Consider the following 15,936-nt stretch of genomic DNA (forward strand, 5'->3'; position numbering starts at 1 on the left):
AACCTAGCACACAAATCTACCCTACCAACTCAGGGAAGCAGTGAAAATGCGGCGTCAAAGAAACAGATCACAAACAAAAGAAATGGAGGAAAACAAACGACTGGATATAGAATTCAAAACCATGGTTATAAGGCTTTTCAAGAATATCCTAGAAAAGGCCGATAAATATGAGACCCTTGAAGATATGAAAAAGGACCAACTAGAAATTAAACATACACTGACTGAAATAAATAATATTATACAGAGACCCAACAACAGACTAGAGGAACATAAGAATCAAGTCAAAGAATTGAAATACAAAGAAGCAAAAACACTCAACTGAAAAAGCAAAAAGAAAAAAAAATCCAAAAAGTTGAAGATAGTGTAAGAAGACTCTGGGACAACTTCAAGTGTACCAACATCAGAACTATGGGGGTGCCAGAAGAAGAGAGAGAGCAAGATACTGAAAACCTATTTGAAGAAATAATGACCGAAAACTTTCCCCACCTGGTGAAAGAAATAGACTTACAAGTCCAGGAAGCACACAGAACCCCAAACAAAAGGAACCCAAAGAGGACCACACCAAGACACACCATAATTAAAATGCCAAGAGCAAAAGACAAAGAGAGAATATTAAAAGCAGCAAGAGAAAAACAGTTAATTACCTACAAGGGAGCACCCATACGACTGTCAGCTGATTTCTCAACAGAAACTATGCAGGCCAGACGGGAGTGGCAAGAAATATTCAAAGTGATGAATAGCAAGAACCTACAACCAAGATTACTCTACCCAGCAAAGCTATCATTCAGAATTGAAGGGCAGATAAAGAGCTTCACAGATAAGAAAAAGCTAAAGGAGTTCATTACCACCAAACCAGTATTATATGAAATGCTGAAAGGTATTCTTAAAGAAGAGGAAGAAGAAAAAAGTAAAGAGAAAAATTATGAACAACAAATACATATCTATCAACAAGTGAACCTAAAAATCAAGTGAATTAAAAACCTGAGGAACAGAATAATCTGGTGAATATAATAGAATCAGGGGCATAGAAAGGGAGTGGACTGATAATTCTCAGGGGGAAAGGGGTATGGGGGGGTTCAGGAAGAGACTGGACAAAAATCATACACCCATGGATGAGGACAGTGGGGGGGAGGTAAGGGCAGAAGGTGGGGTGGGAACCGGGTGGAGGGGAGCTATGGGGGGGAAAAGGAGAAACAATTGTAATAATGTGAATAAAGATTTATTTAAAAAAAAAAAAAAGAAGCCAGAAGTCAAGACCTGATACCCAAGTGGTAATAGTATCAACATGCAAGTCCCTCACTAAACCCTACTCCTCTTTTAAGTATTAATTTAAAAGTCAATGGTTTTATCCTATTTAATCCTATTTTATCTCTTAAGAGACTCTCAAAGAATAAGGAAGGTTCTTGATCTATCTTTACACCAATAATGTCAGTGTCAAGCTGATAATAAGCCATCTTCCTTACCATTCTTAAAAATAAAATTAGGTAAAATAAATCCCTAAATCTGATAAAGATTATAGCGTGATCCACAATGAGCTTAACCTGCTGGCGTGAACTATTATCTCCTACAAACATATACTATAACTCAAAATAAAATCACAACATATAGCAAGAATAGTTTTACTTGGCAACTGTTAGTATAATAGGCTATAAATTCACATGCTTGCAAAAGTGGAGATAAAACATCAGCAATTTGGTAAGTCACCAGGAAGCTGAAGGTTTGGAAAAAAGGAGCTATTCCACTTTATTACTGTCCTTAAGTAGTGGTATGGAAGCAGACTCAAGAACAAAAAAATGAGAGCAACCAAGGATAATTTACTAAAATTCACCTTAAAAAGATTGAATCTGCCATCTTGGATTTCTGCACCTGGTGTACCTTCCATAGTACAGTCTTCGGCCTAAGTTAAATAACATATTCCCCATTAAGATACCACATAATCTTTAATTGATAGGCCATATAAAGATAAACTAGCTGTGGCTAGTCTGAGGCTTAAACGAAGAACATCAGAAAATCATTAATATGAAACTGAAAGGAAAAAAGGGAAAAAACCCAACATGGTAACAAGAACAGCATTTTTAAACTATCGTATAACTTTTAACCACCTTTAAAGGAAAAAGTGATTTATTTAGAAGTAAAATTGGAACAGTAGAAAATACTGGGGTATTTTGGAACATTTTATTAATTACCGTAATTTTATTTGTAGTAGAGGTAACTGGTATAACTTCAAGTCCCATTCGTATCCTCTTTTGTTTTTCACAGTAAGCTTTCCAGGTATCTTCATTAAACCCATAATTAAAATAATCAGAAAGATCAGCTCCTAAAGATAAAACACACTTTTAGTACACAAATGTTTCAATTCTACTGTTTTTTAGCATACAAAATTTAATAAGCTGTAAAATATAAATTTAGAGTTCTATTAGTCTTATCACCCTAATTTTACCAGCTCTCCCAATTACCATAAAGCAACAGTACTATAAGAACTTTTTATCAGAAGTATTTCCTTTAGAAATGCACTATAATAAAACAATATCCAAGTCTACTTTACTATTATGCTAGGCTATCAGCAAGATTTAATAAATTCATTATTAATGATTAATTTATTATTACATTAATTCATTATTACTCTCCTGAGTTAAGACTACAAAAATGACATTAAAACAATAATATTATAAATTGATACTAAAAAATACTTTCTAATGACTGTTTATACTATAAAGCTTTTGAAACCGATATAATCCACCATAATCTTACCAGGTTTACGCCATGGTTTATCTTCAAAAGAATCCAAATCTACCTCCGAGAGTGGAACTCCATTAATGCTTCCAGGTGCATCAAGGTCTACTCCTTTGACTTTTGTTCCTGTTTTATAAAATTACAAAATGGTGAAGAAGCTACATTAGCAAGAGGCTGAGAGATATACTGACACCTTTTTACTGTTGCTAGCACTCAATATGGCTAAGGTTCCAAACAAAGCACTGGAGTAATGCGTACCATATTGGTAAATAAAAGTTAAACTTTATAGTATAGCTATAACATAAAATGGATAAAGAGATTAGGGACTTGTTATTTACAATAAGGGATTCCTGTACCACTAGGAAGTTGCTAACTTCCATGTTTTATATCAGTTTTTGTACAGTCTGTGAGCTAAGAAATGCTTTTACCTTTTTAAATGGTTGTATCACAAACAAGTTAAACAAAAAAGCAAAACACGATGGCAGGAATCCTATGTGGCCCATACAGCCTAAAATATTTATTATCTAGCCCTGTGCTATATGGTCAAAACTGGCATTTTTTAATTGACCTATTATAACCTATCACCTACTCAGATATATGTCTTATTTTTCTATTGATGCAGCTGCAAATAAAAATTTTACCTGTAGTTCCATAAACTCTTCCTCCTGTCTTAATGTTAAGATTTACAGGTGCTGTACCATAACTCCTAAAAACAAAATAAAAATTATCCTGAGAAACTTAAACAGAAATAGCAATACATTTAATTATACAAATTAAATTATACAATCACATAGTAACTGAATAAACTGACAATGACTCACACATTTTAGAAAATATTTTAAACTAATTTCAAAGTCTGTCACTTGCTCAATAAAAGGTAAAATATTGTTTAAAAGTCCAACTTGTTTTCCATCTCAAAAACCTACCTGCCACTAACTCAATATCCCACTATAGCACACTTCACAGAAAATTTGGCTGAGAAGAAAATAAAGAGTTTATATGCTTTTTCTTCATTTCCTCATCTCCTAGTTAATGCAACATACACAGCAATCCTGCAAGAATGAAATTTCTCTACCTTATTCCCAAATACAGTGACCTCCCTTTCATCCTTCCCGCACCTGATATTGTTGATAAATCCTCTTTCAAATACCCATGGAGTACATCTGTCCATAAAATGAATTTTCATGAAATTCACAAATAAGTCTAGAGTGAAAGCAGAGCAGTGCTTGGTGGTGGTCTGTTGATAATGATTACAAAAAACAAGAGGAAAGTTTCTAGACTACTAGTGATGTTCCATATCTTGATTTGGATGGTGGTTACATGAATCTATACACTCTAAAAAAATTACTGAGCTGCACCTTTTTTTAATGTAGTGTAACATACATGTGATAGAAGGAGGGAAAAAATTCAGTCACACAGACTCAAGTTCAAATACAAGTTTATTAACTGTATAATCTTAGCCAAGTCACTTAACATCCCATAGACCTTGTATACATTTTCTTTAATGAGTTTATAGACACTTTCCTGCTTTTCTATATAATGCATTCTTATGTAAGAGTAGGAAAATCAAAATATACTGACCAAAATAGACGTATACATTATTGGGGAGGTTAGGGAAAAGGGGACAAAAGGGAGTAAGCAGGTAAGGAAGAAGGCTCAATTCTCACAGAGCAAAAAGATATTAGTAAGACCTCAAGTTATAGACAATGTTTTCAATGACATATTTTCACATTATATCCATGTTATTTAATTTGGTTCTTTACCCTACCAAGTTTAGCCAACTGGACTTTCCTAGTAATTTCCACCTTTTGGTCTCCAATGTACTAAATTTGAGATCTACGTTATTCACTAACATAGCACTGTTATGTACTCAATAAACTGCTCTAGAGACCTGTAAGTTATTGAGTCCTTTTCCCCCTCTCCATCCACAACCATTCAGTTACCAATTTACTATTTCTAATTAATACTCACTCAAAATACCTTATTTTCCCATTCATCCCTATACTGTTGGCTTAGTTTGGATTATCTCATGTGGACAATCACTTTGACAACTAATATCTAACTAGTCTACTGCTACTATTTATCTTTGCAAATAAGCTGACTTGCCTAAAAAAAAAAAAAACCTTCAAAGGTTCCATGATAACACAGCAAAAACAGTCTAACTCCTTTCTCCTTAAATAGTTTTGACCATCCTTTCTCATTTACCTTTATCCTTCAGGTTTATGGTTCCTTAAACCATGCTTGCACTACATCTAAATAGTATCCCCTACCTAAATCATCCAGCTTCCCTTCCTTTTAACTCAAGAATTATTCAAACAAGTTAAAATACCTCCTCTCTAGCATCTTCCAACACCTGTAGGCTTATAGCAACTCTCCTCTCAAAGATTTCAAATCACTTTGTATATGTTCCTATTATTGCACTTACACTCACTAAAAGTATTGCTCTGTCTTTCTCACTACTTCTGGTAAAAAAAAAAAAAGACTATTATATTATTTTTTACTAGAGGCCTGATGCACAAAATTTGTGCATGAGTAGGCCTTCCTTCCCCTGGCTGCCAGCACCAGCTTTCCTCTGATAACCGGGACCCGAGCTTCCCTCGCAGCCCGGCCTAATTAGCATATTGCACTTTTATTATTATAGATAACCCCATCATCAATTAGTAAAGTGCCAAACTGTCTTTGAAAAGTGCTTACTGAAAGAATGGATGAATCTCAAAGATATAGCTAAGAAACTACTTCTCTATACAAGATAAATTGTTCCTACCAGCTTTTCTTCTTACTGTATATATAAAATGAACTTTGTAACAAAAGTATGTTTTCAAAAAATTCTATTTTGTACTTTCTAAGAGCTAACAATAAACCAATTTAGTATTGTTTCTCAAGCAATTTGTTCTTTAAGTATGCTTGTGAAGTGTACACAAAGTAAATAGCCACTAAATTTAATTAATTAATTTTCTCACTGGTTCTCTTTCAGTTTTCAAGGAATATGTCTTGAGTTATCAAGGTTAAATAAGCTTTATACCCTTCAGAAAGATGCATAGCTTACTTTGAAATGCATAAAAAATACATTTTTAAAAATAAGGTTAAGGGTTCAATACCAGGTCAGGGCACATACATTCAAAGTCAATTATGTTTTAACATGTAGTCTACTCAGTCAATAAAGATTTATTGAATACTTACTACATGTAAGGCAATATAAGGAATAGGAAAATTCATAAACCAAGATTTCTACTCTTAAGGAATTTCAAGTCCAAACATGTATAAACGTATATAGAATTCATGGACTAGAAATTGCTGTAAGACATAAAGTTCAGAGAAAGTACTATGGAGTCTGTGCATTTAATATCTGCAAGTGATTCCTACCAAAAATTGGTCATATTAATAAAAGAAATCACCATTTGCTTTAATTGTTCTATACTTGCAAATACAAATTTTATATAGTAGTAAAAGTATTTGCTAAATATGCCATGAGTAGTATATCATATTAAAGTGTTTCTTTTGCATAATGCAGATGGTAAAGGTCTATTAGCGTAGAGGCCTGCTAACGTATTATAAGTCCAACACTATTTACTTTAAAAGTGGGAATGAGGAGAACTTCAAAAGTTATCTACCTCATCCTAGCCGGTCTGGCTCAGTGGACAGAGCATTGACCTGTGGACTGAAGGGTCCCAATTTTGATTCCAGTCAAGGGCACATGCCCGGGTTGTGGGCTTGATCCCGAGTAGGGGACCTGCAGGAGGAAGCCAATCAATGATTCTCTCTCATCATTGATGTTTCTATCTCTCCCTCTCTCTTCCTCTCTGAAATCAATGAAAATATATTTTAAAAAGAGTTATTGCCCTAACCAGTTTGGCTCAGTGGATAGAGCGTCGGCCTGCGGACTGAAGGGTCCAGGGTTCGATTCCGGTCAAGGGCATGTACCTTGGGTACGGGCACATGCCCAGTAGGGAGTGTGCAGGAGGCAGCTGATCAATGTTTCTCTCTCTTCAATGCTTCTAACTCTCTATCCCTCTCCCTTCCTCTCTATTAAAAAAAAAAAAAAAATCAATATATATTTTTTTCAAAAATAGTTATCTACCTCTAACGTAAGTAATTTAGTCTCTTCTCAACCCTGCTCCCAAAAGAAGTTGCTAGGGTTTTAAAATTACACAGGCAGTCATTATTATACTGTAAAAGTGAGTTCCTAAAATAAAAAACTTTTTTTTTTTTAAATATATTTTATTGGTATTTCACAGAGAGGAAGGGAGAGGGATAGAGAGCTAGAAACATCGATGAGAGAGAAACATCGATCAGCCGCCTCCTGCACACCTCCCACTGGGGATGTGCCCGCAACCAAGGTACATGCCCTTGACCGGAATCGAACCCGGGACTCCTCAGTCCGCAGGCCGACGCTCTATCCACTGAGCCAAACTGGTTTTGGCTAAAATAAAAAACTTTTGAAAACAAAGGCTCCACTGAAAAGATAAAATGTAGGGGTGGGAAAAAGTAGATTTACAGTTGTGAATATAGTAAACAATGTATTCTTATATTATTATTTATTACTTATTATATTACCATCAGCACCATCATTATTAACCTACTTTGCCCACCCATATTCAAACATACTGATGTGTATTGTATATATATTGGTTGATTCCAGATAAGGCTGCTTAATAAACTATATAGTACAATTAATGAAAAGTTTATTTTATGTGCCCAATGCACAACTACATTACACATCCAATCTAAAAAACAGAATACAACCTTGACTCTTATGCTAACACCAAAACAAAATCACAACCTGTACTTTAATATATTCCCTTCCAATATTTCCATAAGATTTTATACATACTTAATGAGTCACTCACTTGATTCAGAATTTTACTGAAAAAAGTCTACAGGATAATTAATAATTTAAAAAAAACACTATGAGGATCAAAAAGCAATACTTTTGATATTGTTTTTATTGGACAAAAAAATTAAAAACCTAAACTCAGCTTTGGATAAGAATAAAATCGCAAAACAATACAGATGCAAATTGCAATTTAAGGTTTTCTAATTCTAACTAAAGAATTTGTTGTATTTAATTCATTTATAAAAACTTTAATTTCAGGAATCAAAAATACTGCTACTCCCATGTAACTTTACCTAATTATCTTTAGAAAAGAAATATTGTCATGGTGAAATTCCTTTTATCATGAGCTGCAATTAAAATTTAACATATATTGCGCCCAGGTTGCGGGGCTCGATCCCCAGTACGGGGCATTCATGAAGCAGCCAATCAATGATTCTCTCTTATCACTGGCATTTCTATCTCTCTATACCTCTCCCTCTCTGAAATCAATAAAAATAGAATTTAAAAAATAGTAACATTAATTTTAGGTATACAACATGATGCAGTGTGTTTAAATTGCAGTTTAGTTAACATACAGCACCACACTTAGTCACAAATATTTTTTTCCTTATGCTGAGAATGTTTAAGATCTATTCTCTTAGCAACTCATGGTAAGATGGAAAATGTCAAAAACAATGAAATCAACCACTAATGGCTTGATATAGGCATACTACCTTTGATTTAGTCACACAATTGTTACTTAAAAATAACTTACCCATACTGTGGTGCTCCCGTTTTAATGTCTCCTATAGTGACATGGACATCATCCTCATCATCATCACTGTCACTATCACTATCATCTTCAGTCTCAGTCACTTTCTATACCAACATAAACAATTATAAAGTACATTCAATAATCCATTTCAATATTTGATATGAATAAATGAAAAAGTAACCGTTTTGCAATTAAGCTATAGATTTACAGAAAAAAGTTACAAGCTCACAGAACTGATCCTTATTTCAATTCATTTATAACTTCAATGATTTACATGATAAAAAGGATAAGAATGCGAAAACCTTTTTCACCATCATCATTTTTATCATTTATAACTGCTCCTCTTGCAAAAAGGATCTAATGCAATTTACTAATATATAGAGAAGATAAAATTATTAAAAAGAATTTGAGAAATTCTTGGTAAAAAGAATATATAAAGTTAAGAGGAAAACAATTTTAAGAGTCACAGTGTCAAGGTTAAAAACCACGAAATAGCCCTGGCCAGTGTTGCTCAGTGGTAGAGCATTGGCCAGAGAACCTAAAGCTTGTGCGTGCGATTCCCAGTCAAGGGCGAATACCTGGGTAGTAGGGTCCTTACTGGCCTAGTAAGGGGGTGTGAGAAGCAACCAATTTAATGTTTCTCTTCCCCCCAAATCCCCGCCCACTTGCTCTAAAAAAAATCAATGGGAAAAATATCCTCGGGTGAGGATTAACAAAAAATTTAAAAAGCACCAAATAGTTAGGGAGCACCTCACTTATTCCTGGAATTCATTTACACCTATAAGAGGCCCTGCATGCAAATGGTTGAGGGAATACTTTGTTTCTATGAGTAAAAGAAAGGCCATTTACAAGCTTTTGTTTTGGCTCTAAAAGGCTATTTTGTGCTTCGTCACAAAATAGTCAATTTTAAAAGTAGAAAAACTAGGGAAAATAATTTTTGATACAAACTTGTAGAGTAACTATGGGGAGGGGAGTAAAATGTTAAAAATAGTCATAGGACCCATAATATGTTCACACACACCCCAAAAAACATCACTTTCAACAGGGACGAGGTCAAATACTATCACTTATACAAAAAAACTTTTTGCTAAAAAACATGGCAATCAAACTTAGGTTTTAAGACTCAAATGTCTGCTTTGAAAATCAGGGTATGATCTATTTAGATGATCTATGACCATTCAGTTCCTTGAAATAAACATCAAGCCTATGCACATGCCCTATTTCATCTGAAATCTTCCCAATACTTCTCTTCATTATGCTTTTGATGGCACCAGATGAGGTAAGTGATGTTAAGAGGGGGCCAGATCAAGCAGGATAATGAAAGTCATATTTAATTTTGGCTTTATTCCTAAGTGAAGGCAAAACTATTGATAAAGATTTTAAACAGAGAAGTAACTAGATTTCAAATCCTTATGTTACCGGTTTAGGTACGCCATTCTCAGCAGTTTCATCTTCATTTCCAGATGGAGGATTATTGGCACTACAAACAACAAAAATAAGTACATATGCCTAGTATTACTTCTGAGAAGTACAGATAAGGTATCCTAGTATTTTTAAGCTATGCCTGATAGTTTCCTAAAATTGTCTCCACTAGATGGTAAGAAAATAAATAGTAAAAACTACCTACTCTGTATTTCTCATGCCTTGCTCAACATTAGAAATAGAATGGAATTGCCTCCAAATTTGTTAATGGTGTCAAATTTGCAATTTAATGGTGGAATATAATTTGAGGTGCTTTTTTTTTTTTTACATTGTAAAAATATGCATCACACTTATACTTACCCTAAATCTTTATGGAACATCCTCTGTGTGCCAAAACTAATGTAACTGTCAAGGACTATGTAAGTTTCCTATTTTCAGATTTGTAATATGATCACATTAACTCTTTCAGTATTCAGTTAACATACACGCTTTTTCCTGGCTTTCTATTTCATCACTTTATTGGATGTACTAGTATGTTCCTTGTTGTATAGAAAATAAATTTTAAGATAAAAAAGTTTATCTTCATTTAAGACTGCTTTCCAATTTGACACTAATGATAGCTGCAGACTACTTTTTATGCATTAAAAACTATTTTTTTAAGGCCAGTTATCTTGAATTTGCCATTACGACAAAACTGACACGACAATAAGACACTCATTCTCATATCTTTTTCACAAATGTCTTATCACAAACACTTGGCCATTAACAATCAAATACAACTTCTAGTACTATAGCGTTAATTGGTTTCTTATTTTTTTAATAATTATAATTTTCATAGTGGGAATTAACCATTTACCTCATTTATAGATAAGGAAATGCAAGTACAAAGCAACTAACAATTACTCAGGTCAAAGACCTCATTGGATTTCTGCTATCTTCTAAACTTCATTCTGTATCAAGCAATTTCTACATAAATCAATTTAATCTCTCTACCTTGGCATTTTATATCAGAATCTCCAAATAAGGTAAAATGAAAAATAAAAACTATAGTTTATCTGTTATATTTTCTCTGTTCTACTGCTTGACTCAAGAAAACAAACATGCAACTATATTTCTTCGGTACATTTACTCCTGCTTAAATAAGCTTCCAGGTAGCCAGAAAGAAGTTCAACTTGTTTATGTCAAAAAACAATATGGTTAGCCAAAACATGGATAGATAAAACATGAGAGAATTGGAGATAGTATAATGCAATGGTTAAGAAGAGCAGCAGTTTTAATAATGAACCAGTCACAAAGCAGCTGGGGAAAATTCTAACAAGGACTCAGCTCACTTGGGGAAATGCAATGATGTACCAAGCTGGATACTAGAACTCTGGTTTGTTGCTCTCTTCCCCAATAAACTTTTAAAAGTTTTAATTCTCTATCACCATTAAAATGCTAAAAACATGATAAAATTATAAACATTTTCTAGAAAAATAAAATCTGAAGGGTAGATCTTTCCCATAAGATTAAATAAATTTAATAGCTCACCAAAAAAGTTTTATTAAGGAATATAAAGACATTTTTGGTAGTGCTCAGGCAAGGCAAAAGGCACCTCTCCAATAAATTTAATCAAGCAATGTATTGTGGAATTAAAATTTAAGAATGTTTAATCAGAAAATAAGCTTCAAGAATTATAACCAAAAACTGATATTAACAAAAATGAATGAAATAAAAATTAGCTCACAAAAAGGTGTATTTAGTTGTGATTCTGGAACTTGTTATCAATTAATTTCTTAACTGTAAAACAGGGTATAAAGAAATATTTAATTACTTTCCAAATTATAAATTACACAAATCCTCACCTTGTGGCTAAGATTAGCATTAGAAACTGGGTTGAATACATACATTTAAAAGCCAGGTGATAAAATTTCAAATATAGCAATGAGTGTTTTTTGTCTTCCGATATAAGGGATAATTTTGAGGAAGAATAGGCTAATTTCAGCATCCCCAAAGCTATTTCTATTTATACTTCTTACTTTGTCTCTCCATTCACTTGCATTCAAGTAACAGCTTTGAGATGTAATTCATACATGATACTATCCACTCATTTCAAATGCACAACTCAATGGTTTTTAGTATATTTATAGAATAGTGCAACAATAACAACTAATCCCAGAACATTTTCACCAATCCCCTCGCCCCCCCCAAAAAAAATCTTGTATATATTAATCACTCTCATTTTGCCCTGTACTCAGTCTGGTCAACACTATTTGGTATCTCTATGAATTTACATATTCTGTCCATTTAATATAAATAAAATTATACAATATGCAGTCCTTTGCGACTGGCTTCTTTCACTTAGCACGTTTTCAAGGTTCACCCATGTTCACCCAAGGTTCACCCACGAATACTTCATTTCCTTTTACTGTCATAGTATTCCACTGTATAAATATACCACATTTATTTATCCATTATTTGATGGACACTGGTTATTTCCATTTTTTGGCTACTATGAATAATGCTATGAATACTCATGTACAGAATGTGCCCGAATAACAAACATCCTTTCATGAACATCGTTTTGTTATAACGTTGATGAGATGCTTAGGAACATAACTTTGTTTATACCAATTAGCATATGGCACAATTGGTCTCTTTAAAGGTAGTTTCACATAAATCTGCAGGACAGAACCTAACAAGTTTTTGCGTACATGTATGTTTTCATTTCTCTTAAGGTACAGAACAAGGATTGGCAATCCTAAATCATATTGTGACTCTGTGTTTAATCTTTTAAGAAACTTCCAGTCTGTTTCCCAAAGTAGCTGCACCATTTTACAATCTCAACATCAGTGTATAAGGGTTCCAATTTCTCCATATCCTTACCAACACCTGTTGCTGTCTTTATTACAGCCATCCTAGTGGTTGTGAAGTACTATTTCCTCCACTTATTAAAACCAAATATTCTCTAAAAGCTGTTTGTTTTTAACCACCCCTTCCCCATTACAGAACACTAAGGCCTCTGGTCAGAGTAATGTCAGCATATCCATTAACTTGTATGCAGAAGCTATTTTGAAATTTAGAATTCAGTTTCTGGCTCCCTGTACAATGTTCTATAAATGATACTCATACTTTTCCAGTCACCTTAAAAAAGGGAACTAATCTTGTATCAAGTTCATTAATTCTACTTTGCATTTAAATACAAAATGCTGAAATTATAACCAAAGTGCATTACACCATCATAAATATTCATTGTAACTTAAGATCATGTATTTAAAAAATTTTTTTAAGTTTTTTCTTAATAGTCTTAATGGATATACTGTATACTCCACTAAAGAATAAAAAGTTACTTAACACTGAAAAGTACTTAAACCCTTACTTTAAAATCTTTGTCCCCTCAGCTACTAGCAAATAAACAGACTAGTATAAGATTAGGTCCTGAAACAGGAATAAACTCCCAAGGATTTGATGTCTTTCAACCTTTAGTCACAATGTAATCAAACCCACGATTATAATGAAATAATTTTAACAACTTGTTGATAGAACCACTGTATCACAGTATCTGTGTTAAGTATCAACAAGAAATTTCACTAACCTGGTATTTTCTTCTTCTGGCCTTTCAACTTCATTTTCATCTACCAAAAAAAATACAAAAATAAATAAATAAAATTAACAAACTACTCTTAAAGAAACTAGTAGTATGAAAATCTGAAGTGATCATCACAAGCACTAACCTAGGTCCTTTGCCAAATCACTGTGCACATGCACGTCCCATGGGCCTATAAGCACATCCAAAGTTAGATCACCTTATAATGACTTAACAAGATATGTCTTTTTATGAAAAAATAAAATAAAATCAGACTTTACTCCCAAAAAAATAAACTTAAAGTGGTATTAAAGACTTCTAGATCTTCATAAAAAAAAATCCTACACATTTACATATCAAAGAGTATTACTACTGCTAAATCTTGCCACCAAAGACAAATTATTTTATTTTACAAGTTTATCAAAATCAAAGTTTGTCAAAGTCATCATCATGGTGCTCAAACCTATACTTTCACTATACTATTCTAAGACAAGGATATACATTTCTGGCAAGGAACAAATATTAATTTTCAAATTTAATATCTGTAACAAACAAGAAAGGACTGTGACTTAATAAAAGTTAAAAAGCAAATGTCTAAACAAATGCCTTTCAAAACAGAAGTCCAAGATGTATTAAATTTATTTCGAGAGAAATGAATACATGAGACTGAAAACTATAAGCCTAAGGGACATGTTTCTGCCATGAAGTGGGTTGAAGAGCAGTCTCTTAGAGAAGAAAACTTCACCTTAATACACACAGGAGACATTCGGGGTTTTCTTTATGGGCCATAATGTATTCCATCTCTTTCTTTCTCTCTTAGTTATTTTTAAAAGCACGACTTTCAGACAAGGAGTTACCCTTGCAGGTGCATTCCATACAAACTGACCATCAAGAAACAAGACGTTAGTTTCACAGCATCAACTTTATTGAGCTACTACAGAGTAACTGCTGCTTAAAGGGACAGGGAAGGGCATCGTACAGCCAAGGGGCTGGAAGAGACACACCAGCACTGCTCAGAATCGTTTTAAAAAAGTAAAAAATAAAAAGCGCGGAGGCGAGGTGGCCGAGCAGTCCCGGCCAGGCGGAGGGCGAGGGTCTGGGGCCCGACCCCGCCGCCGCCGCCGCCACCGCGGGGTGCGAGCGTGTTTGGGAGAGTGGGCTGGGCGAAAGGAGGCCGAAGCGGGTGGGGAACACGCACACCGCGCCGGGCCTGACTTAGGCCGAACCAGGTTCCGTACCAGAGGCCCCCGGCGCGGCCGTGAGGGGCCAGAGAGGACGACCGTTTGCGCGCCGGGAGGGGAGGCCTGAGAGAATCCGGGAGAGAGAGAAAGGACAGGAAGTTCCGTACCGCCATAGAGCCACTCTTCCTCCTCATCCCCTCCGGTCCCGCCGCTCAGCTCCGACACTAGACGCTCGACCTCGCCGGCCGACATGGCCGCCCCGAGCACAACTTAAAGGCAGCGGTCAACAGCCCCCTCCAACCCCTTCCCCAGCCTCGCTGCCAGAGGACGTGAAAGAGGCGCGAACCCGCCAGAGAGCAAATGAAGAAAGCAAGAGACTCAAATCCACTGGATGCGGCCGTGGCAGCGGAGGCCGCAAAGGAGACTCGGGCCCCGGCCCGCCTGCGCATGCGCAGCAGCAGCCTAGCGGCGCAGCGTCTATAGGTGGCTTTCTTCCGCGGCGGCGGCCCACCTGGACCTAGTTGCGCGTGCGCACCATATTAGCCCCGCCCCCATGGAATCCCAATTTGCCTTTTTAACTCTGATTTCTAACGTGGCTTCCTGCGTAAACCAGGATTCCCCCTCCCCCAACCGTTCCTCCGATAACCCTCATTGCTTTGCCTGCGAGTAATCCATTGTCCCATTGTGCCCTTGAGGCTCTCTCTTTTCAACCTTCTCATCTGTTGTTTTTTTTTTATCTTCCGAAAGGCCTTATTTTATTCTTCATATGTTGTAGCAGCCTTTATACAGAATAATTACCTCTCAACCCCGTTTCTTATTAAATAAGAAATCATAATTAATGTCTAATTTCTTGAAAAATTTATTTTAACAGCAAACAAAAGCAAAACTAATATATATATGAATAATGCATTCTCCTTGTTAAAATAAAACATTACAGTTAAGGTTAAAACCCCTCATCCAGTATTCCTTTCCAAAGGACTTGTTTGTTTGCTGTAAATCATCCTGAAATTTTCCACACATTTACTTCAGGTGAATTGTATTGTTTTATTGGGAGAACCCAAGGCTTAAAGGGTACAGCACAGAATGTATCTTTCTGTGAATTGCTTTAGAAACAAAAGACAAAAAAACTTAGCAATGTCTTCAAGATCCTTTCATGTTAGTACATATATATCAAACTACGTCTGTTGTGGAGCGAACGCGAGTAAAGACCACTGGAGTGCAGACCAAATTAAAATTTAGGGAGCCTTTATTGCGGGCCGGTGACTGTCCCCTCTCCACTCAGAGAGATCAGAGAGCAGCCCCGACCCTTTGTGTCTGACCGTATTTAAACCCATTCACTACATCCTGTTTTTGCAGAGCAAACAGTCTAAAACAATTTAAAACAAAGGAGTCCTATCCGATTAAAAAATGCACCTGGCATGGCATTGAGAGTATGGACATATCTAGT

The 15,936-nt window shown here is 35.2% G+C and overlaps 1 protein-coding gene across 5 annotated transcripts in view; it reads right to left on the reverse strand.

Moving 5' to 3' along the window:
• Positions 1-14,968, reverse strand: part of FIP1L1 (factor interacting with PAPOLA and CPSF1) — a 97,647-nt gene extending 82,679 nt beyond the window's left edge. For 2 of the 5 annotated variants that reach the window (XM_080660394.1, XM_080660393.1), the window contains exons 1-8: positions 14,657-14,968; positions 13,457-13,501; positions 13,318-13,357; positions 9,741-9,801; positions 8,322-8,425; positions 3,375-3,439; positions 2,752-2,859; positions 2,187-2,317 (exon numbers count right to left, since the gene is read on the reverse strand). In XM_080660394.1, the coding sequence (XP_080516520.1) occupies positions 2,187-2,317; positions 2,752-2,859; positions 3,375-3,439; positions 8,322-8,425; positions 9,741-9,801; positions 13,318-13,357; positions 13,457-13,501; positions 14,657-14,741 (639 nt within the window). In that variant the 5' untranslated portion in view covers positions 14,742-14,968. The remainder of the gene's footprint in view (positions 1-2,186; positions 2,318-2,751; positions 2,860-3,374; positions 3,440-8,321; positions 8,426-9,740; positions 9,802-13,317; positions 13,358-13,456; positions 13,502-14,656) is intronic. The other 3 variants (XM_080660397.1, XM_080660396.1, XM_080660395.1) reach the window with 2 other exon arrangements.
• Positions 14,969-15,936: the final 968 nt, after the last annotated feature.

This window comes from Plecotus auritus (assembly GCF_963455305.1).
Source record: "Plecotus auritus genome assembly, chromosome: 1".
Lineage (NCBI taxonomy): Eukaryota > Metazoa > Chordata > Mammalia > Chiroptera > Vespertilionidae > Plecotus > Plecotus auritus.